General features: G+C 44.7%; 1 protein-coding gene across 1 annotated transcript; it reads left to right on the forward strand.

Moving 5' to 3' along the window:
• The first annotated feature begins 9,961 nt into the window (after window positions 1-9,961).
• On the forward strand, window positions 9,962-20,029 carry LGI2 (leucine rich repeat LGI family member 2). The gene is made up of 8 exons (XM_039361525.1): window positions 9,962-10,454; window positions 12,498-12,569; window positions 14,439-14,510; window positions 15,606-15,677; window positions 16,486-16,557; window positions 17,043-17,212; window positions 18,121-18,285; window positions 18,593-20,029. The coding sequence occupies exons 1-8, from the start codon at window positions 10,264-10,266 to the stop codon at window positions 19,408-19,410; spliced, it is 1,632 nt and encodes a 543-aa protein (XP_039217459.1). The 5' UTR covers window positions 9,962-10,263; the 3' UTR covers window positions 19,411-20,029.
• Window positions 20,030-22,806: the final 2,777 nt, after the last annotated feature.

Raw genomic sequence — 22,806 nt, forward strand, 5'->3', positions numbered from 1 at the left:
AATGTTCAAAAAGGAATTTTGATAGTCCTACATGACGAGGACAGATAAATAAGAGTTTCAATTCATTCACTGGGGTATAGCTGCTCAAGGTTCAACAGCTGCTGTTCTGCATGTTATCTGCTACTTTTCCAAGGAGTTCGTTGTAAATTCTGTAGTTGGATAGTGCCTTTATTAGGACCGAATACGGTGGCCGCCAAAATCCAGGCAGGCTTGGAAGTTCTCCAGAACTTTTAATCGTATGTCTTCTTGAGACGTAAGTGCCTGCAGACAAACTGTGAATTCGAATTAACTGGCTAGGCGTAGCCTTTGAGACTGAATTCCAGGGCCACTTTCCTCAGGGTGAATTAAATTATCTCCTTTGAAAAGAGTTTGTCCTCCGTGTGTTGTGCATTTCTTCTTCTGAAGAACCTCTTCGTATGTGTGCAGACAAGAGTCTCAGATTCCCATATCCCTTTTATCAAAAAAGGAACTACTTTTTTTTTAATGTTGCTTCCTTTCTGGACAGGGTTCCAGATCTTAGCAGTAGCTCATCGTGATATTGGTCTGGATTCGTCATCCTTGCTAAGCCACCATTCTCTGTCTCTGGATAGAGACGGGCATGCTAAACCTTACATCGAATTGCCAGTTGTCGTGATCTTCTGTGGAACGGGAGGTGTACTGGAGATAAAAAGATACAAAGTGCTTTGCGTGCAAAATAAATAATTTCTATCGGCACAACGCGCATTGTTGGCAACGGCTGTCAAATACAAAATCACAACGTTTAAACAAAGCGGAGGGCAGGAGTACGTATCTGCTCAAATTCTAATTTTCTCTTGGAAGAGGCAAAGCAATGTTTACAATGTTTAGGTTCTAACCAATATTTTAGGTTTGGTTCCAGGAAGATGCTTTGGCATGTCGGGTGCAAACGTAGCATTGACTGGCAACTCATTAAAGCAGCCACATCTTTTCCCAACGTTCAAGCCCGCTGGTTCTGTATATGCCTCTGCTTTCTGGGAACCGAATCCAAGCTGCTACAAACGCCTTACGTACTATCCATAGGAAAGACGAGAAAGAGTTTGCATGTGGCTCCTTGCCTTAATATACTATTAACCCTTGCTTGAGCCTACTCAGTAAAGCAGGCTTCCTATGTAAATGAATTATATGTGAAACGGCTGTAATAGTCATTGGTAAACAAATGAAGTAGTCCTGTCAGCGGTGCTACAATCACAAAAAACGTTCTCAGGTGAGATACCTTTTGTTGTCCCAACCTTTGATGAAGTCCTTCACGTATCATTTGAGACCCTTTCTATGGCATGACCTGGAATGTCAGAGCCTGTCTCATTAAAGCATCCACCTCACCAAAATCATATTCAATCATATTTCAGTTCCTCTCGTGTCCTGAAATTATTTCAGAAAGCAAATTCTCATTTGTGGAGTTGTACCTCTTTCGCAGAGAACCAAAAAAATAGAACTTCTCAAAAACCTTGCAAGATTATCCTGGGTACCGAAGGATCCCTTGGTTTGTTAACGTTAAGGCTGCTCGACATGATTTAACACTGCTTGCTTTGCACAAAGCCAGTCTCAGCTGAAACTTGTCGGTTTTAGATTTTGGCTTCTCTTCAGATAATCAGAAATAAATTAAAGATTCATTTACCTTTGGTTTTTTGCGTGTTTTGTGGGTCGTATGCCCGTGCTGTTCTCGCTTGAACGGATTTGTATTTTGTTGGGGAGTTGATCTTGTTCATACGTTGACCTTCTGAAGCCCTTTAATACCGTAGTAGGTCACGCCGTTTCCTGCAGTGTAGGATAGACAGGAGGTCTCTGTGATAGGCTCCGGGTTTATAAAACGGAGAACTGGTAGTCCTCAACTTACAACAGTGGACTGTTCAAAGTTACAACGCCACTGAAAAAAGTGACAAGGAGCCCATAGTCATAGTCGTTCTCCTCCTCTTTACAAACCCTCTCCCTTCTAGCACTGATGATGTTACCTAGTTTGGGTAATGAAACGTCTATAAGAAAACAAGCTCAGAGAGCACCAAGGACCCCACAATAATAATCCTCCTCCTCCTCCTCTCTGCGAACCCCCCACCCTTCTAGCACTGATGATGTTGATGTCAAAGCTGCCAACATCGGATGTTTTTGCATTGACAACAGATGGAAATGTAGCCATCTTTTTCCTTTCGCTTTTACAGTTAATGATGTTGGGAGGGGTGGGGATGTGAACGAGAGTCCAGCTAGACATAACAACACTAAACACAGTGTGAGAATCAAGGTTATTGAGCCCAGAGCTGATAAAAGAATTGGCGGACTGGAGAGCTGGAGAGGAAGCCCAGGGCTTCAAGCCACATTGGGAGATGTGGTTTATGACTGCTAATTGGAGGAGGGAATTGTGCTTTGATGCTATGTGCTCAGGGGAGGGGAATTCAGTTTTTGGCTTCGATTATGTAAGTGCCGATATTATGCTACTTGAATAAAAGATCCTTCAAGGTAAACAATGCCTCGAAGTTCTTTTGAAGAGTTTCATCTATCGGAACCATGAACCCTACACCATTTCAGACAAAGGGTGGTCCAGTCTCTTCTTAAAAACTTCCAGTGTTGGAGCATTCACCACTTCTGGAGGCAGGTTGTTCCACTGGTTAATTGTTCTAACTGTCAGGAAGTTTCTCCTGACTTCTAGGTTGCTTCTCTCCTTGATTAGTTTCCATCCGTTGCTTCTTGTCCTGCCTTCAGGTGCTTTGGAGAATAGCTTGACTCCCTCTTCTTTGGGACAGCCCCTGAGATATTTGAACACTACTATCCTGTCCCCCCTCGTCCTTCTTTTCATTAAACTAGACATACCCAATTCCAGCAACTGTTCCTTGTATGTTTTAGCCTGCAGTCCCCTAATCATCTTTGTTGCTCTTCTCCGTACTCTTTCTGGAGTCTCAACATCTTTCCTACATGGTGGGGACCAAAACTGGATGCCGTATTCCAAGTGTGGCCTTACCAAGGCTTTGTAAAGTGGTATTAATACTTCACGTGATCTTGATTCTATCCCTCTGTTAATGCCACCTAGCACTGTGTCATGAAACATCTACAAGAAAACAAGCTCAGAGCATGCCAAGGACCCCATCCTCATCCTCTCTGCAAATTCCACTCCCTTCTAGCACTGATGATGTTACCTAGTTGGGTCATGAAACATCTACAAGAAAACAAGCAAGGTCAGAGAGCACCAAGGACCCCTCACTTTCAACCCCGTGCTACAAATATTCTCCTTTATTAGATGCATAGTTTTCAGTGAGGGTTTTTTTTTTTTAAATTCTCCCTGCATTGCTGCAGCACAGGACATTGACAGAATACCAAACGCAGCGATCAGATTTATATTAAGGAAAGCAAAAGAGCCGTTAAGTGGGAAAGGATGGCACTGCAGCTAAAGCTGGGCAGACCGACTGTTCCGTCCTGTACAATCAGCAATTTTGGAAAAAGAAGAAAAAAAAGCTGGTTGCACAGATGCTTACCCACCGATCTGCGTCGCCTCAGCATTTTGTTTTCTTTATTTCACTTTATCTTGCTTGGTCTTGCTGTGCCTTCTCCTTCCTCTGCAAAGATGCCCTACTTCTCAACAGTGTCTACTTCTGAGGAAATCAAAGGAGCAACCCGCTTGCAAATTTTGCAGCCTTCTTTCGACGTGGTCTAGGGGAAGATTTTGGAAGCAACGAAAGTTCAAAATTAGCCAAACTCAAAAAAAAAAAAAAACCTGTTCATTTCCCAAGGATTCGTCCATAGATGATTTATTGGATCCCGATCACAACTTGATCAAAAAATGTGCAGCGTTAGTCACTTAAACGTCATGTTCCTCCGAGCTTGCAAACAAAACTTACCATTGCTTTTCCTTTCAATTGGGGCTATCCAATTTTGGCAACTCTTCATTGAAGACCACAGGTTTTTAAGTTGCTAAGTTTAGACACCCCTGGTTTAAGTATTATTTAATGGCCAGGAATCGTTATGCCATATGTGATAATAATAACAAACAAGAATAATAAAGTTGGAAGGGACCTTGGAGGTCTTCTAGTCCAACCCCCTGCTCAGGCAGGAAACCCTAAACCATTTCGGACAAATGGCTGTCCAGTTTCTTCTTAAAAAACAACCAGTGTTTGAGCACCTACGACTTCTGGAGGTACTGTAAGTAGTTCCACTGGTTAATTGTTCTAACTGTCAGGAAATTTCTCCCTAGTTCTAGGTTGCTTCTCTCCTTGGTCAGTTTCATCCGTTGCTTCTTGTTCTGCCTTCAGGGGCTTTGGAGAATAGCTTGACTCCCTCTTCTTTATGGCAGCCCCTGAGATATTGGAAGACTGCTATCATGTCACCCCTACTCCTTCTTTTTATTTGAGGGCCTCCTACAAAGATGAGGGGGATCAAACTATTTTCCAAAGCACCAAAAGGCAAGACCAGAAACAATGGATGGAAACTAGTCAAGGAGAGAAGCAACCTAGAACTAAGGAGAAATTTCCTGACAATCAGAAGAATCAACCAGTGGAACAACTTGCCTCCAGAAATTGTGGGTGCTCCAACACTGGAAGATTTTAAGAAGAGATTGGACAGCCACGCGTCTGGAATAGTATAGGGTTTCCTGCCTGAGCAGGGGGGCAGACTAGAAGACCTTCCAAGGTCCTTTCCAACTCTTGTTATTGTGTTATATTGTGGGTTCATTATTTTACCCTATTGCTTCGTAACTATTTTAAAGATTCAACTCTGGGATATGTTATTGGAAGAAGTGATAGGTAAATACTTGAAATCACAAAGTAATGCACCTTATGGAACACTTAAATAAAGAGAAGGCTGATAAATTGGATATGATGACCACAGCATCCATTTCCCCTAGATGGGATCATTATTTTTTCATCCCATTCTTACACACATTTCTAGCCAGAAAGTATGTACTAAATGCTTTACTTAGCTGTTTTCTATTGGGACTTAGAATATAAGTGCAGTATGCAAAAGACTAGTAAAATTAGTACTGCTGTAAGTTCCTGCCCTTTTAAGGTTCAAAGGACTTAGAAAAAGCAGCAGGACTTCTTTCTAGTACAGTGGTTCTCAACCTTTTCAATGCCACGACCCCCCAACCGGTTGTAAGTCGAGGACTACTCAACCAGTCGTAAGTCGAGGACTACTCAACTGGTGCAGCACCGTTTGCAGAATGGGACTCTTGGCGGGCTCAGCAGGGCAGAGACAGCCTGGACAATTCCTATTGGCTTTTGAAAGCCAATAGAATTAGACTCTATTCAAGAGAGTCTATTTTGTTGGCTTTCAAAAGCCAATAGAATAAAAGGGAGTAGCACAGCTAAGGAAAAGGGGGAAAAAAATGGCGGACTGCGTTGTTTGGCGACCCCCGTGAAATGGTCGTTCGACCCCAAATGGAACCACTGGTCTAGTAGCTCCATCGTGTAAAAAGGCCTTCCTCATTGTTTTTCCCCTTCTGGGAAACAAAAAATGCAAACACACACACACACACACACACACACACACACACACGGCTTTTTTTGCTCCCTTTAAGTGTCCATCATTGTCTGCATATTTCACGTGCCTCCGTCTCGATTTTCTTGGATATAATTGTTTCCTTGGCATTTCCCCTCGGCTGAACCCCGTCCAACCCTATGATTAATAGTTATGGTGAATAAATACATGCTAAATAGACTTCTCCTTTTTTCCCTACATCTTAGTAAATGGCCCATTTGTGAAGCTGCCAGTTCACGGGGCTGTTCTGAGTGGGATCAAGTTGCCCTTTTCTGCTGTGGTGAACCGTCCATTTGGACAGGGTGAGGTGGACCCAGTGAAGAATGACCACATGAGGTAAGTTGAGCCGAAGGAAGAGGTGCAAATCTTTTCTCCTGTCGTAGGCCAAATGTCACTATTGCGGTGAACCCATATCCTAAGGTACAGAATAACAGAATTAAGATTTGTGGACTTCCACTCCCAGAATTCTGGGAGTGGAAGACCACAGGTTTTTAAGTTGCTAAGTTTAGACACCCCTGGTTTAAATATTATTGAATGGCCAGGAATCGTTATGCCATATGTAATAATAATAACAAACAACAATAATAAAGCTGGAAGGGACCTTGGAGGTCATCTAGTCCAACTCCCTGCTCAGGCAGGAAACCCTACACCATTTCGGACAAATGGCTGTCCAGTCTCTTCTTAAAAACAACCAGTGTTGGAGCATTCACCGCTTCTGGAGGCAGGTTGTTCCACTGGTCAATTGTTCTAACTGTCAGGAAGTTTCTCCTTAGTTCTAGGTTGCTTCTCTCCTTGATCAGTTTCCATCCGTTGCTTCTTATCCTGCCTTCAGGTGCTTTGGAGAATAGCTTGACTCCCTCTTCTTTGGGGCAGCCCCTGAGATATTGGAAGACTGCTATCATGTCCCCCCTCGTCCTTCTCTTCGTTAAACTACACCAGTGGTTCTCAACCTTTCTAATGCCGCGACCCCATAATACAGTTCCCCATTTTGTGGTGACCCCCAACCACTTATACATCATTGGGTGCCAAGGGCATGGCCAAAGAAAAGGGGGAAAAAATGGCTAACAGCCTTGTTTGGCGACCCCCGTGAAATGGTCGTTCGACCCCAAATGGGGTCCCGACCCACAGGTTGAGAACCACTGAACTAGACATACCCAATTCCAGCAACCGTCCCTTATGTGGTTTAGCAAGTTCACCCCTTTGTTTTTGTTTAATGTCTAAAAAAAAAAGTGAGGCTTTTTTTTCCCTCATTATTATCGGAACCAAGAAGTTGTCAGAAAGGCAAAATCGGTCATCAATCTTCAATCTGCCTCCTCAGGAGATCTTTTCCCCCATCTGTGTTCTCTCTTCCTGGATCTTGCGTGGCTGCAAGGAAGGCAAATAAAAGTGCACCAGCATGGCTTTTTCTCTGAAATTGCTTTGTGTAAATGTCTGGAAAATGCTGATATTTTTGTTTCTATAAATAGCAGCCCCTCTTGCGTGCCGTATTTCATCTGTGCGGTTCCCTTAGCTGTATTTTGCTCTTGGTCGCCAGGACTCGGGGGGGTAGAATACAAATGAGCTTCTCCAGCTTAGAATTTACCCAGCAACTAAATCTGAGAGAGAGAGAGAGAGAGAGAGAGAGGGACATAGACAGAGAGAGAGAGAGAAAGAGTGAAAGGAAGAGAGACAGAAAAAGAGAGAAAAGAGAGAGGGGGAGAGAGAGAGAAAGAGAGAGAGAGAGACAGGTAGAGAGAAAGAAGAGAGAGAGAGAGACAGAAAAAGAGAGACAGGTAGAGAGAAAGAAGAGAGAAGTTCGCAAAAGGAGATCACATGACCCCGGGACACTGCGACCGTCGTAAATATGAGTCAGTTTGCCAAGCATGTGAATTTTGACCACGTGACCGTGGGGAGGGTGCAACGGTCGTAAGTGTGAAAAATGATCGTAAGTCGCTTTTTTCAGCGGTGTTGTAACTTTGAACAGCCACTAAACGAACTGTCTTAAATCAAGGACTACCTAGATATCCCTATTAATCCAGACATCTGCGCCAGAATATTTAATTCCTGTTAACATACTTTCCTTTCATAACGTAAAACCACAAGAGCTTCTATGCTCTTTAATTTTTCCCAGGTTAAGTTTCTGGCTCTGTACCATCCTGTATTTTTAAATCGCCTGTTCATCAAGATATAATTCTTCCCAATTTTCTTATTTTGCCTTTCAGCTTTTCTTGAAAAAATGTAAGTGAATTTAGTGTTCAGAAAGTCTGTGACAAAAGCATTCCTCTCTAGGCTAAAATAAATAAATAAATGAGACGGTAATTGATTTAATTGATAAAAGTAAATGGCTTGATCTGGATTACGGTAACGTCGTGCGTTCTTGCATGTGGATTAGAATGACTCACAATTATGGCAAGGTCATGTTTCCGTCACTCTAGAGGATAAAGAATATTCTTAAATATCTCTAGCGCAAACGAGCTGGAATTAAAACCTTCCCCACGGCTTGCCATAATGAGGAGTCACGAAAGTCCACACGCGAATACTCAGCAGGGTCTTTTCGCTTTGAATTTTTATCCCTGAACGTGTCTTCGGGGACATCCCTGAGAGACGAAGGTCAGAAAAGTCAAGATGGCAGCTATGACAACAGGACCGAAGTCCCAAAACTGGTCACTGGGTGGTTTTCCAGCCATGCAACTGGTGTACCATTTTGACCAGTTCAATCCATAGTAACGAGGCTTTTAGTGGTATATAGAGGCAACTGGAACCAGAACTTCTGTTGTTCTTGTTGGGATTAACGGGCAACTAGAAGACATCGTGGAAGATTATTTTTATATGTGATGAACGCTGCAAGACTATTCTGTGTGCAGAAATGGAGGCTTCTAGAAAGACCCAGAATAGAGAAATGGTTGGTGCAAATGATGGAGCTAGCAGAGATGGAAAAATTAACTCATTTGCTTGGGAAAAGATCAATTAACCTCTCAAAGAAAGTGAAATACAGCAAAGCCCTTGTTTTTGAAAACTGCCTGGTCATCCTGTTATTTTTTTTTCTCTTCCTTAAACTATGTCGCATCATTAGTTATGTATTATTCATATAGCAACAACAACGTAGAGTAATGCCTTTACACGACGAGGAGGCTCTTAGGTCTTCATCTTTAAATATGCAGCTTAATGGGAACCGTGTAAAATGGAAAGGGCATGAGTGGAAATTTGGAGGCAAACAAAATTTGGTTAAATGAGGGAGGGAGGGAGGGAGGGAGGGAGGGAGAGGAAGGAAGGAAGGAAGGAAGGAAGGAAGGAAGGAAGGAAGGAAGGAAAAGATATGAAAAGCAAGAAGAGGAGGTCCATTGAGGTCCTACTTTGGTCTCAGCCCAAACCCAAGTGTCCTCTGATCCATGTGCTCTAATGTAGGATCTGTTTTGTCTCATCAGATCCGGTAGCTCTAAACCGAGAGGGATCCACTTTCATTCATTCCCAACGGCACTCCCCCCCCCTTTTTTTGTTTAATTTTAGCTGTCTCCTCCTGTCAATAGGCTCAGAGCATTTTCAACTGTGATGTGATCTCACCTTGGAGTATTGCTTTAGGTTTCACACATTCGGACACCGACTGCCAGGAGTTGTCTCAGCTAGAAGTCTCCACATTTGGAACCAGAAGACCTCCAAGGTCCCTTCCAATTCCATTATTCCATTATTGCTAGAGTGGAATCAAGGGTGCAAATCTGACAGTGAGGACAATTAACCAGTGGAACAACTTGCATTCTGTTCTGTTCTATTCTATTCTATTCTAGTCTAGTCTAGTCTAGTCTAGTCTAGTCTAGTCTAGTCTAGTCTAGTCTAGTCTTATTCCATTCCATATTCTATTCTATTCTATTTTCATATTTCTATTCCATTCTATTCTATTCCCATTTCCTAATTTCTATTCTATTCTATTCTATTCTATTCTATTCTATTCCATTCCATTCCATTCCATTCCATTCCTTATTCTATTCTATTCTATTCTATTCCTTATTCTATTCTATTCTATTCTATTCTTCCCTATTCTATTCCATTCTATTCCCATTTCCTAATTTCTATTCTATTCCATTCCATTCCATTCCATTCCATATTCTATTCTATTCTATTCTATTCTATTCTATTCTATTCTATTCTATTCTATTCTATTCTATTCTATTCTATTCTATCCCAAATGTCCTCATCCCATTCTCAATCTTGCAGATGCACAACTAGAAGGGGGGGGGGGAGTGGCAGCACAGCTATGCTGCTGGGTTCTCATTTTCACCACCCCTTGCTTGGCTTGGCCTTCCTCCCTCACGGGGTGGGGGCAGAACTCCCTAAGTGAAAAGCGTCCCTCGTCAGGTTGGACTAGGGTTAAAAAAAAAAAAAACCCGGGCAGGCAGGCAGGCAGGCAGCGCCCCTTCTCCTTGCAACAAGCAAAGGGGCTCTTTCCACGGAGCCTCGGGGAAAGAGCTGAATAATTCAGGAGAAGGGGCGGGGGGGAGGCGGGGAGGCAGCAGCGCCGCCGCCACAGCCGCAGCAGCTGCAAGCAGCTGCAAACCCCTTTTTGCAAGAGCGACTCGCGGCTGCCGGCCTCGCTGCCGCCGCAGCCGCAGCTGAAAGCCGCCGCAGCCGCAGCTGAAAGCGCGAGCGAGGAGGGCGCGAGCTGGGAGCGGCTCGGCCGAGCCCCCTTTGCAGCATGCTGCCTGGCTCGCGAGCCACTCGCAGCAACTACCAGCACAGCAGCACCGGCGGCTGCAGCAGCCTCGCTCAGCCCGAAGCAGAGAAGGAGGCGCCGGCAGCGACGGCTGCAAGGAGGGCACCATGGCCGGCGGAGGCTCCTTTTGGCCGCGGCTGCTGCTGTTGCTGCTGGCCGGGGCGGCGTGCCTGGTGCAGCGCGCCCAGCTGAGGAAGCTGCTCCGCTGCCCGGCCACTTGCAGCTGCACCAAGGAGTCCGTCATCTGCGTGGGGTCGGCCAGCGTGCCGCGGAGCCTCGCCGGAGACATCAGCTCCTTGTAAGTGGCAGGCAGGGCGAGGCCAGGCGAGGCAGGGGATGCAAAGGGAAGGCAGCAACTTTGCACCCCCACCTGGGAAGGGAGGGGAGGGTGAGACGGGGGCTGCAAGGGGGGGGGCAGCAACTTTGCACACCCACCCCCGCGTGGAGAGGGAGGGGAGGGTGAGACGGGGGCTGCAAAGGGGGGCCCAGCAACTTTGCACCCCCACCCCCACCTGGGGAGGGAGGGGGGGTGAGACGGGGGCTGCAAAGGGGGGCCCAGCAACTTTGCACCCCCCCACCTGGGGAGGGAGGGGAGGGTGAGATGGGGGCTGCAAAGGGGGGGGCAGCAAGTTTGCACCTCCGCCCCCACCTGGGGAGGGAGGGGAGGGTGAGACGGGGGCTGCAAAGCGGGGGCAGCAACTTTGCACCCCCACCCCCCCCGGGGGAGGGAGGGGAGGGTGAGACGGGGGGCTAGAAAGGGGAGGCAGCAACTTTGCACCCCCACCCCCACCTGGGGAGGGAGGGAGGTGAGACGGGGGCTGCAAAGCGGGGGCAGCAACTTTGCACCCCCACCCCCACCTGGGGAGGGAGGGGGGATGAGACGAGGGCTGCAAAGGGGGGCCAGCAACTTTGCACCCCACCCCACCTGGGGAGGGAGGGGAGGGTGAGACGGGAGCTGCAAAGGGGGGGCCAGCAACTTTGTACTTCCGCCCCCACTTGGGGAGGGAGGGGAGGGTGAGACGGGGGCTGCAAAGGGGGGGCAGCAACTTTGCAGCCCCACCGCCACCTGGGGAGGGAGGGGAGGGTGAGACGGGGGCTGCAAAGGGGGGGCCAGCAACTTTGCACCCCCACCCCCACCTGGGGAGGGAGGGGAGGGTGAGACGGGGGCTGCAAAGGGGGGGCCAGCAACTTTGTACTTCCGCCCCCACCTGGGAAGGGAGGGGAGGGTGAGACGGGGCTGCAAAGGGGGGGCAGCAACTTTGCACCCCCACCCCCACTTGGGGAGAGAGGGGAAGGTGAGACGGGGGCTGCAAAGGGGGGGCAGCAACTTTGCACCTCCACCCCCGCGTAGGAAGGCAAAGGAGGGGAGGGGAGGGCGAGGCAGGGGCTGCAAAGGAAAGATTTTGCTTGCGCATGCACACACACACACACACACACTTGTGCGTGGGGAGGTGAGGAAGAGGAGCCAGCAGGATTGGGTCCCCTGGATTCTTGGGCTCCAAAGGGCTTTCCATCTTCCTCTCCCTCAGGTGATGGGGCGGCCGGTGGGGGCGCAGGGCAGCTCCAGAAAAATCCCTGCCTGCTCGCAAAGGCCAGGGGCGTTCAAATGCTTCCGTATTTTAGAACTAAAAAGGCCCCTTTTAAGCGGAAAAACTTTAGCTGAAGAAGTTTTCAGCCAAAAAAACAAAACCCTAACACAATCCTGGGTTGCGTAAACAGAGGTGTGGGATCAGAATCACGGGAAGCATTAGTACCGCTTTAGAAAGCCTTAGTGAGGCCACCCCTGGAATATACTGCATCCAGCTTTGCTCACCACGTTACTAAAAAGGTGTTGAGATTTTGGAAAAAGAGCAGAGAAGAGCAACTAGGATGATTAAGGGACTGGAGGCTAAAACATACAAGGAACAGTTGCTGGAATTGGGTATGTCTAGTTTAATGAAAGGAAGGAGTAGGGGTGACATGATGGCAGTCTTCCAATATCTCAGGGGCTGCCCCAAAGAAGGGGGAGTCAAGCTATTTTCCAAAGCGCCTGAAGGCAGGACAAGAAGCTATGGGTGGAAACTAATCAAGGAGAGAAGCAACCTAGAACTAAGGAGAAACTTCCTGACAGCGAGAACAATTAACCAGTGGAACTCCTTGCCTCCAGAAGTTGTGAATGCTCCAACACTGGAAGTTTTCTAGAAGAGACTGGGCAGCCGTTTGTCTGAAATGGTGTGGGGTTTCCTGCCTGAGCAGGGGGTTGGATTATTCCATTAACTGGAAGCACCAGGCTGGGGAAGTTACGGTAATAAGTTCTGAGTTGGGCTGCTGCTGATTTTTCTCTCCTGCTGCCTCTTTCTAGGAGCCTGGTCAATGGAACTTTTCCCGAAATAAAAGAGAGAATGTTTTCCCACCTGCCGTCCTTGCAGTTGCTGTAAGTATTCAGAAGGTGGATACGTTTGGCTTGTTCTCTTCACAGCATGGTGGGAAAGGTTTAGAAGACAATGCCGTCCTTAGGGATAGATATGTGTGTCTGTGTGTGTGTATTTCCTTTCCTCTCCCACTATATATATATATATATATATATATATATATATATATATATATATATATATATATATATATATATTTTCTGAGGTTTTTGCGGGTGTTTGTATGTAGGTCTTTGGTTATTCGTGTTTTCTCCCACGTCAAATTGGAAGTGTCTTGACGACGTTTCGATGAAGTCTCATTCGTCATCTTCAGGCTGGTGTTTCAGCTTCGTGATTCGAGGAGCAATGTGCTTCGTGCTTCGAGGCACATTGCTCCTCGAAGCACGAAGCTGAAAACACCAGCCTGAAGATGACGAATGGGATTTCGTTGAAACGTCGCCAAGACACTTCCAATTTTACGCGGGAGAAAACCCGAATAACCAAAGACTTACACACACACACACACACACACACACACACACACATATATATATAACAGCAGTGATTCATTTAATGAACTGTGGCGAGAAAGATCATAAGACGGAGCAGAGCCACCTTAACACATATCCCCCTTGGCAACAGAAATTTATACCTGTGTTAAGATAGGAAAGATGAGTCACGGTGTGTTTTTTTATATCTCAAAGACTTCCCCTGTCTTGCTAATACTTTTTATCACGTTCCAGCGCAGCCTTTGGTGCCAACTTCAGATATTTTGGTTCTAGAAGTCCCAAAATTCTTCAGAAGCTCAGCCACGGGCCAAGTCCCAAAGAGATTCTGGCAGCAGCTGGCCCTTCATATCTGTGGAAGCTTCTCTAATCAGGAGTCCAAAATGGGTCCTATACCAAAAAAAAAAAAGCAGGATTGATTACTAACAGGCCACTCTAACTGTACAGATTGTCTTTGACTTACAACAGTTTAGTGACCGTTCGAAGTTACAACGGCACCCAAAGAGTGAGCTTATGACCGTTGTTCACAGTTACGACCCTCAGCAGCATCCCCGTGATCATGTGATCAAAATTCAGACGCTTGCCAACTGACTCGTACTTGTGACGGTGGCACTGTCCCAAGGTCACGTGATCCCCTTTTCTGACAAGCAAAGCCTATGGGGAAGCCGGATGCACTTAACAACCAGGTTACTAAATGTGTAGGGAGATTGTCAATTATCCAGGTCCTGGTTGTCCCAAAGCGGCTTTTTCAGAGGGCAACTGGACTTCCTTTTTTTTTCTTTGAAGACCTTTCGCTTCTCAACCCAGAAGCTTCTTCAGCTCTGACTGGAGGGTGGGGGAAAAGAAGGATTTATACTCCTTGCAGAAAACTAGTCATTTGCCTTGTTTTAGAAAGTCGTTGAGGCCACTTGGGGGTTTGTCTGTGTTCTCAGGGTCACCTGAGTGGTGCAAATGGATGTGGGGGGTTCTTAGGATTGTGTTCCACACCCATTTGCATCACTCAGCTGACCCTGAGGACACAGATAAACCCCCAAGTGGCCTCAACGACTCTCTAAAAGAAGGCAAATGACCAGCTGTCTGCAAGAAGTATAAATCCTTCCATTCCTCCATCCTCCAGTCAGAGCTGAAGAAGCTTCTGGGATGAGAAGTGAAACATCTTCAGAGAAAACACCTTTGATACAACCAAGTTGCTAACTTATCAACTGCAGAGATTCCCTTAGCAACTGTGGCAAGAACGGTCATAAAATGGGGCAAAACTCACTTCACAACGGTGTCAGAAATTTTGAGCTCCATTGTGGTAAGTTGAGGATCACCTATAGTGCTGTGTTTTAAGTTATGTTTTCTTTTTAAACTTTGAGATCTGCATTCCCGTTTTTTTTTTTAAAGGCTGCTGAATTCTAACTCGTTTACTGTCATAAGGGACGACGCCTTCAGTGGGCTTTTTCATCTGGAGTACCTGTAAGTCCACCTGCTTTTATTACGTCACATGAAGATTTAAAGGAATGAAGGTTTTGTGTGGGATTGTTTACAAGTAGCGACAGAAAACGTTTCTGCTTGATCGCTACTTGTGCCATGCCACAAATTCTGCCTTCTGCTGAAATTTGTGGCTGGGTGTTGCCTCTTTGCAACCCCAACATCCTGACGCTTCACATCTGCAGATGTTCTGGTGTCTGTGTGTCATGTGTGTGTGTGAGAGAGCAAGGATAGGGTCTTCTAATCCAGGGGTTCCCAATCCCTGGCCCACTACCGGCCCTTGAGCCATTTGGAACCAGGCCACGGAAGTGGCAGGTGAGCAACTGTTTGTGTGCATCTCCACTCGCGCAAGCAGCAAGCAAGGGAATGTGTGCACAATTCGTTTGCACAAGCAATATGTGTGAATAAAATAATAGAATAGAATAGATTAGAATTAGAAATAGTGAAGAAGAAAAGAGAATAGAATAAATGAAGAATAGAGAATAGAGTAAGAATAGAATAGAAATGAATAGAATAGAATAGAATAGAAATAGAGAAGAATAGAATAAGAATAGAATAGAAATAGAAATAAATAGAATAAGAATAGAATAGAATAGAATGTGAAGAAGAGAAGAGAACAGAATAGAGAATAGAATAAGAATAGAATAGGATAGATATCTTTATTGTTATTGTATAACTCACAACAAAATTAAGTGCTGTCCACAGTGCACACTACACACAAGTAAAAACCACAAATAAGAACATACATTATACACATATCCTTCACATTGTGCTGCCCTGTGTATATGTACATGACGTATCCATGTGTGCATTATCTATATCTATGGGTAGCTATATACTTTCTTTTGAGATCAGGCAACAGAATTTCATTTTTAATGCGAGCCAGGCTGCCCACAGTAAACAAAAATGACAATAAAAGTTATCTTAATCTACTTTATCTATCCCAAAGGGTCAGTAATTCTCCTCCTTTACATTTTCCCTGTTCTTTGCTCTTGAACATCCTGCAGTTTTATTGGTTTTTTTTTCCTTTTTTTTTCTTTAACCTCTTCTCTTTTTATGCCTCTTTATCCCTCTGCACAGATTTATTGAAGGAAATAAAATTGAAACCATTTCGAGGAACGCTTTTCGTGGTCTTCGTGACTTGACTCATCTGTAAGTTGTTGTTTTTAATGCTAATTTATTTCTTGCTTAAAACGGGACATGCTGTTACGTTCACGTATATGTAGTCCCCAATTTAACGCGGCTTGATGACCGTTGGAAGTGACAAAACTGACTTACGACCGTTTTTTCACACTTAATGACCCTCGCAGTTTCCCCACAGTCACCTGATCCAAACTTGGATGTGCTTGGCAGCTGATTCATATTTATGACGGTCGCAGCGTCCCCAGGGTCACGTGATAACCTCCTGACCAGCAAAGTTCAAGGGGGGGGGGGAAGCTGGATTGCTTAACAACCAAGTTACTAACTTCTCAGCTGAAGTGATTCTAACAACTGTGGCCAAAAAGCTTGCAAAATGGGACAAAATGCGCTTAACAAATGTTTCAGTTAGCCACATACATTTTGGGCTCAATTGCGGCTGTAATGCAAGGACTTCACCTGTATTACCTGGGCTGGGTTTGTGCAGGGGTAGGCAACCTTGGCTCTTTTATGGCTCGTGGACTTCAAGTCCCAGAATTCCTGAGCCAACATGGCTCACTTTTCCCCTCGGGACAGCTGGAATATATATATCCATCCCAGTTTCGGGCCATCTGGAATGTTTGGGATTTCTGTCCCCCTTTAAAAGTTGTTACTAATTTTGTCCATAAATCCTCTTATTTTCTACATCACACTGGGACTGGAGAACCCGCCAATGGTTCTCATTGATAATAACATCCCTGTGAGCGTGACTGAATTCAGTTTCTATCTACACAGCCTCAATGGTTTTCAAAATTATTGCAACGTCTAACTTTGCTTTTTCCAGCTCTCTCGCCAATAACCAGATTAAAGCTTTGCCAAGGGACATCTTTAGCGATTTGGATTCTCTGATCGAACTGTAAGTAAATTGCAATCCGTGTTGTTGTTGCTTTGTGGGTTTTAACCCTGCTCTCAGCATTCAGAATTTTTATTTTAGCTGTTTGGACTTGAAACAAACAAGGAGTTTGATTCTTCTCATCCATTGGCTGAGTCTGTGCTTGATTTGAATGCTTTTCCTTTGATTAATGTACTTATTTGAAATATATCAATATTGCTAGGATGTACCATATCATCCCCATGGTCATGGGATCAGCATTTGGATACTTGGCAACTGCCTTCTTGTGGCAAATAAATAACATCCACAACAGAAAGCACTTTTATTAATTAAGCTTCATCGACGAACAACGTCTTTAAAGATCCCTTCCTGTTGCTTCTTATTTCTTGTCCACTGTAAAATCTCCACCGTTTTCCGTATTTCTAAATGAAAACTTACAAGGATTTGTTGACGTTAGATTCCAACGCCTTTGCGAGGAAAAACGCTTTTATTTTTTAATGTGTTCTCAGAGACTTGAGGGGAAACAAGTTTGAGTGCGACTGCAAAGCCAAGTGGCTGTTTTTGTGGTTAAAGATGACAAACTCCACCGTTTCCGAAGTCCTGTGTGTTGGTCCGGCAGAATTTCAAGACAAGAAATTAAATGATGCCTTGAGCTTTGACGATGAATGCACCACTACAGGTACCAGGGAAACGAGACCTTGTGTTGCAATTTAGTCATAAATGAATGTTTGACTTTCCACGGGGCCCTTTTGTATTTTGGGCACGGTAGTATAAATGCGCTATTGTTTTAAATTGTCACATTATTCTTCACGTGACTACTGATTGCAGATTAATCAAAAGGATGATATTAAGAGGTGATTGGCTGAAGGTCTTGTGATGGGTCAGGTGTGAGTCATCAAAGAGGCTGGTGATGGGTCTTGTGATGGGGAGGTCAGGGTCATTGGAGGGTGTGAATTATCTTAGGCAAAGTTCAGAAATGAAAGGATTGGGAATAAAAAATGAAAAATATAAATTACAAGCATTTGCAGATGATTTGGTCTTTATACTAGAACAGGGGTAGGCCACCTTGGCTCTTTTATGACTGGTGGACTTCAACTCCCAGAATTCCTGAGCCAGCCATGCTGAGGGGAAAGGGAGAGGTTGCCAAGCTGAGCCATGCTGGTTCAGGAATTCTGGGAGTTGAAGTCCAGAAGTCATAAAGCAGCCTAGGTCTAGACCAGGGGTAGGCAACCTTGGCTCTTTTATGACTGGTGGACTTCAACTCCCAGAATTCCTGAGTCAGCCGTGCTGAAGGGAAAGGGAGAGGTTTCCATGCTGGCTCAGAAATTCTGGGAGTTGAAGTCCACGAGTCATAAAAGAGCCAAGGTTGCCTACCCCTGCCCTAAACTCTACTGAAGCTGTTTTACCCAACCTGGTAATGAAGCATTTGGAAACCAACCCATAATAAGCTCAGAGACCCAACCTCCACCCTCATCCTCCACCCGAACTACAGATATTCGCCACTATTTCCAATAAGCGATCAACAACTTCCTGTATCCTGCCGAGTTCCATGGTAACATGTCTGTTTTCAATTAAATATGATTACAGATTTTGTTGTCCATCAGATTTTGCCCTATCAATCAGTGTCGATCGACACATTCAACTCTAACAACGATGTCTATGTTGCCATCGCCCAACCCAGTATGGAAAACTGCATGGTGCTAGAATGGGACCACATCGAGAAGAACTTCAGGAGTTACGACAACATCACCGGTAAAGCCAAATGCCTCCGTCTTAAGTGTAAATGCGTACTTTGGGGTTATGGGAAGGTTGTTTTGAGGATTTGGAAAAGTCGCCCTATTAGGGGGTCTCTCAGGAAATTCAGATGGGACAAATTAAAATTAAAATCCATTCCCCACCACCCAGTCAGAGCCGAAGAAGCTTCTGGGATGAGAAGCGAAACGTCGTCAGAAAAAAACAAGAAAGTCCAGTTGCCTCGTGAAAAAAAAAAAGCACCTTTGGAACGAGTAGGTACACGGTGTGTATTTGGCTAACATTATTCCTCTGTTTGCGTCAACAGGTCAGTCCATCGTGGGTTGCAAAGCCATCTTGATCGACGATCAAGTTTTTGTGGTGGTGGCCCAGCTCTTTGGCGGGTCCCACATTTATAAGTACGAGGAAAGCTGGACCAAGTTTGTCAAGTTCCAGGATATCGAAGTTTCCCGCATCTCCAAGCCGAACGACATCGAACTCTTTCAGATAGAGAGCGAAACCTTCTTTGTCATTGCCGACAGTTCGAAAGCCGGACTGACCACCGTTTATAAGTGGAACAACAAAGGGTTCTACTCCTACCAGTCTCTCCACGAGTGGTTCCGGGACACGGATGCTGAGTTTGTGGACATAGAGGGGAAATCTCATTTGATCCTGTCCAGTCGCTCGCAGATCCCTATTATCCTCCAGTGGAACAAGAATTCCAGAAAGTTCCTCCCGCACGGCGAGATAGCCAACATGGAAGACGTGTTGGCTGTGAAAAGTTTCCGGATACAGGACAGCCTGTATATCACGCTCACCAGATTTATTGGCGATTCCCGAGTGATGAAATGGAACAGCAAACAATTTGTGGAGATCCAGGCTCTCCCGTCCCGCGGGGCCATGATCCTGCAGCCTTTCTCCTTTAAGGGCCATCATTACCTTGCTCTGGGAAGTGACTACACCTTCTCCCAGATATTCCAGTGGGACGCCGAGAAAAGCCTCTTCCAAATATTTAAGGAGATCTACGTGCAGGCACCTCGCTCCTTCACCGCCGTGTCAACGGACAGGCGAGATTTTTTCTTCGCTTCCAGCTTCAAAGGCCACACGCAAATATTTGAACACATCCTTGTGGACTTGAGTTTATGAAACAGCCGTGAGTGTGGGGACTCGTGTAGGAGGGTGACTTTGGCCTGAAAGCAAAAGAGAAAGGACAGATTATTCTCTTTGGATAGCTAGGCAGTATCTGTGACATTATTCAGCAAGTTTGTTTTTTTTTTTAACTTTTTAGAAGTTTGCCTATTTAATCAGGGAATGCATTAACTTGGTTAAGTGCATGCCGTGCCAATTTTAACCTTGACGAGAGGTGTTTTTAAAGCCTACTCTTGCTCAAAGACACTGTGCAAGGCATTCGTTTTAAAAATGATGCAGAACTGAAAGGAGGAAGTGGAACGGCTGAGAAAGTGGGATGAAACAAATCAATAGGAGAAGCTGCAGTCGTGACTCTGCTAGGGACAAAAAAAAAAAAAAGATTGTTTTTTCTTTTCTTCAGGACATTTAGGTTGAAAGCAGTTCCTTCTGCCGATTTGGGATTTGCAACCATTAGCGTCGTGATGAGAAAGCATCTCTCAGCAGGATGAAGTAGTTCTGTTTCTGGACCCTGGGAAATTAAGGGGCAGAGGACTCTCTAGGTGGCATTCTTACATTCTGGTTTGGAGAAAGGAGCTGATAATTCCTTTTGAATTGCCAGTCAAAAGGGATTGGTAAAAAGGGGAGGGAGGGGGGAAGGGAGGAGGAGAAGGGAGGGGGGAAGGGAGGAGGAGAAGGAAGGGCGAGGAGGAGGAGGAAGGGGAAAGGGAAAGGAGAGAAGAAGAAGGAGAAGAAAGAAAAAGGAAGAAAAGCAGGAGGAGAAGGAGAAAAGAAGAAGAAGAAGAAGAAGAAGAAGAAGAAGAAGAAGAAGAAGAAGAAGAAGAAGAAGAAGAAGAAGAAGAAGAAGAAGAAGAAGAAGAAGAGGAGGAGGAGGAGGAGGAGGAGGAGGAGGAGGAAGAGGAGGAGAGGGGATGGGGAGGAGGAGGAAGAAGAGGAAAAGAAGACAAAGAAGAAGACAAGAAGACGAAGAAGAAGACTACTCATTCTCCATTAATTAATGTTCTCTCCCCAGTTAGCTAGTAGATAAGAGACTTGCAGTCAATAGTCCATCAAAAGAAATACGGTAACATTGATTGCTAAATTAGATTTTATCAGACGTTTATAGCTGCTGAAGATGAATGCCTCTTTAATAAATGACAGCAAAAGAACAGGCATCTGACCTGACAGCCATGCATTCAGCCTTTCCTTCTCCCAATTATTTTGTGCCCTGTTCTCTTACCTGAGTGTTAGATACAGGCAAGCTTAAATTCATGATTTAAAATTTTGATCACAGTGATAAAGATGTACGCATTCCTCTAAAAGGTCTGGGAAATAATAGCTCCTTTGACTGAAACCCATTCTCCTCTCTTTCCAAAATTGTGCATTGACAACGATAAATAAATATCTGATAACAGAGAATGGACTTGAAGGCGATTTGATTGAGTTGAATTTGCAGGTCATGTGGATTGATCCGAAAGTTGATTTGAATTATTGAAGTAAATCGGTTGCCTTCTAATTGATTTCAATTATTTTCAGCACTTAGGTCTATCGATGGAAACTGGATGCAGAAATCCAGCTTGACTTTGACGTTTTAAATTGATTTATGCATAAATTACACACGGTCCTACCATTTGGATATGTGTGTGTGTGTGTGTGTAATTGGTCAATTGGGTTGCTTACCTATTTTATTCACCGCAACCTTGAAAAATTGGCTCGCACAAATGTGGCAGACATGATTGTTGCAAAAAAAAAAAAAACCAAACCAACAGCTTCTGATTGCTTTTATTGCATTAGAACAATAAAATTCAGAGCTTTGTGACATTCGAGGATTTAGTAGGAGAGAAGTCTTATTATAATTTTTTGAAATGACCCGGTCGGTTATTTTTTTACCAACTCATGTATTTCCAAACAAAAAATGAATCCTTATTATGGACATTATCAACGATAATGAGAGCATATTAACTTGTCCAGACCCATCCTTAAAAGGCTTTACAATAATAAATGTATAGTCTAAAATGCATTACCAAAATAAATAACAATATCTATGTGCTTTGCACTGTCCAAGCTTAAGACAATTCTTGGTTACAGACATCTGCATCAATCTACATCTCTTTTTAAGACCTAAAAAACAGAACGAGTGATACTTATCCACACAGTATTCAGTTTTGTGGTCTTTGCAACACAATGTTGTCTATTTTCCAAAAACCAGCTAGTCTCTGCAGGGATCCTGCTTCCTCCTTGCTAACAGTGGCGAATTAAGCAATTCTACACTCCTGCCCATAATGTCAGCAAAATAACGTTGTGCTTCTGAGCACCAAATCATATTTTCTCCTTAGGCTGAAACCTTCTCAGTTCCTTCTTTATTCCCAAGAATAGGACAACCAGCTTTGGACTTAAGGAAGCATCTCTTACAGTCGTCCCCATCTCCTGTCCTTCTCAACCCTCTGTTATATAAGATGTCTGCCGCTTGGGAACCCCTTTCTTGCTTACCTCTGTCCATCTGAGACAGTGGTTCTCAACCTTTTTAATGCCGCGACACCCAACCGGTCGTAAGTTGAGGACTACTCAACTGGTGCAACACCGTTTGCAGAATGAGACTTTTGGCGGGCTCAGCAGGGCAGAGACAGCCTGGACAATTCCTATTGGCTTTTGAAAGCCAATAGAATTAGACTCTATTCAAGAGAGTCTATTCTATTGGCTTTCAAAAGCCAATAGAATAAAAGGGAGTAGCACAGCTAAGGAAAAAGGGGGAAAAAATGGCGGACTGCATTGTTTGGCGACCCCCGTGAAATGGTCGTTCGACCCCAAATGGGGTCCCGACCCACAGGTTGAGAACCACTGATCTGAGACCTACTGCTGAAAAGTTTGCAACTTGGTGTTAAATGAAGCACTAAAACGTTAGCAGTTGGTCACCATTGGGTTACCACCAAAAACGATGCTCTCCCGTGATTCAGGAGGCAGATTTCAAGCAGGAAATGTTACAGATGGCAAAACATAGGCCATAACCTTCATTGATCAAAACTGGGCTGGCTTTTGCAGGACGAGAAGGCTTTGGCATGGCTGGCTCAAAAACAAAACACAACACAACGTGGTATGTCCATCTTGACAAGCAAGACTGGCTTCAGTTCAAGCTATATAGTGCAGCTGTCCTGTAGAGCAATGCTGAAGGTACCACACAAATGGTTGGGTGGGAATTAGGACTCAAAATACTAGTTTAGATACTTGGATACGTTCTTGTACTGCAGGAATCCAGGAGTTTTAAGAGTTCACTCTTCAGATTTAGTGGCAGGGGATGTTCTGACAGGCTGATCATGGTCCAGAGACAAAGCTATGAAATGATAGAGACTTGAAGAATTGGGAATGGGACAGGAATCTTCACAAATGACGTTCAATTGATTGTTTTCCCTGCAATCTAAA

This window comes from Crotalus tigris, unplaced genomic scaffold (assembly GCF_016545835.1).
Source record: "Crotalus tigris isolate CLP2741 ecotype Arizona unplaced genomic scaffold, ASM1654583v1 scf7180000019298.7629538967:1458412, whole genome shotgun sequence".
NCBI lineage: Eukaryota > Metazoa > Chordata > Lepidosauria > Squamata > Viperidae > Crotalus > Crotalus tigris.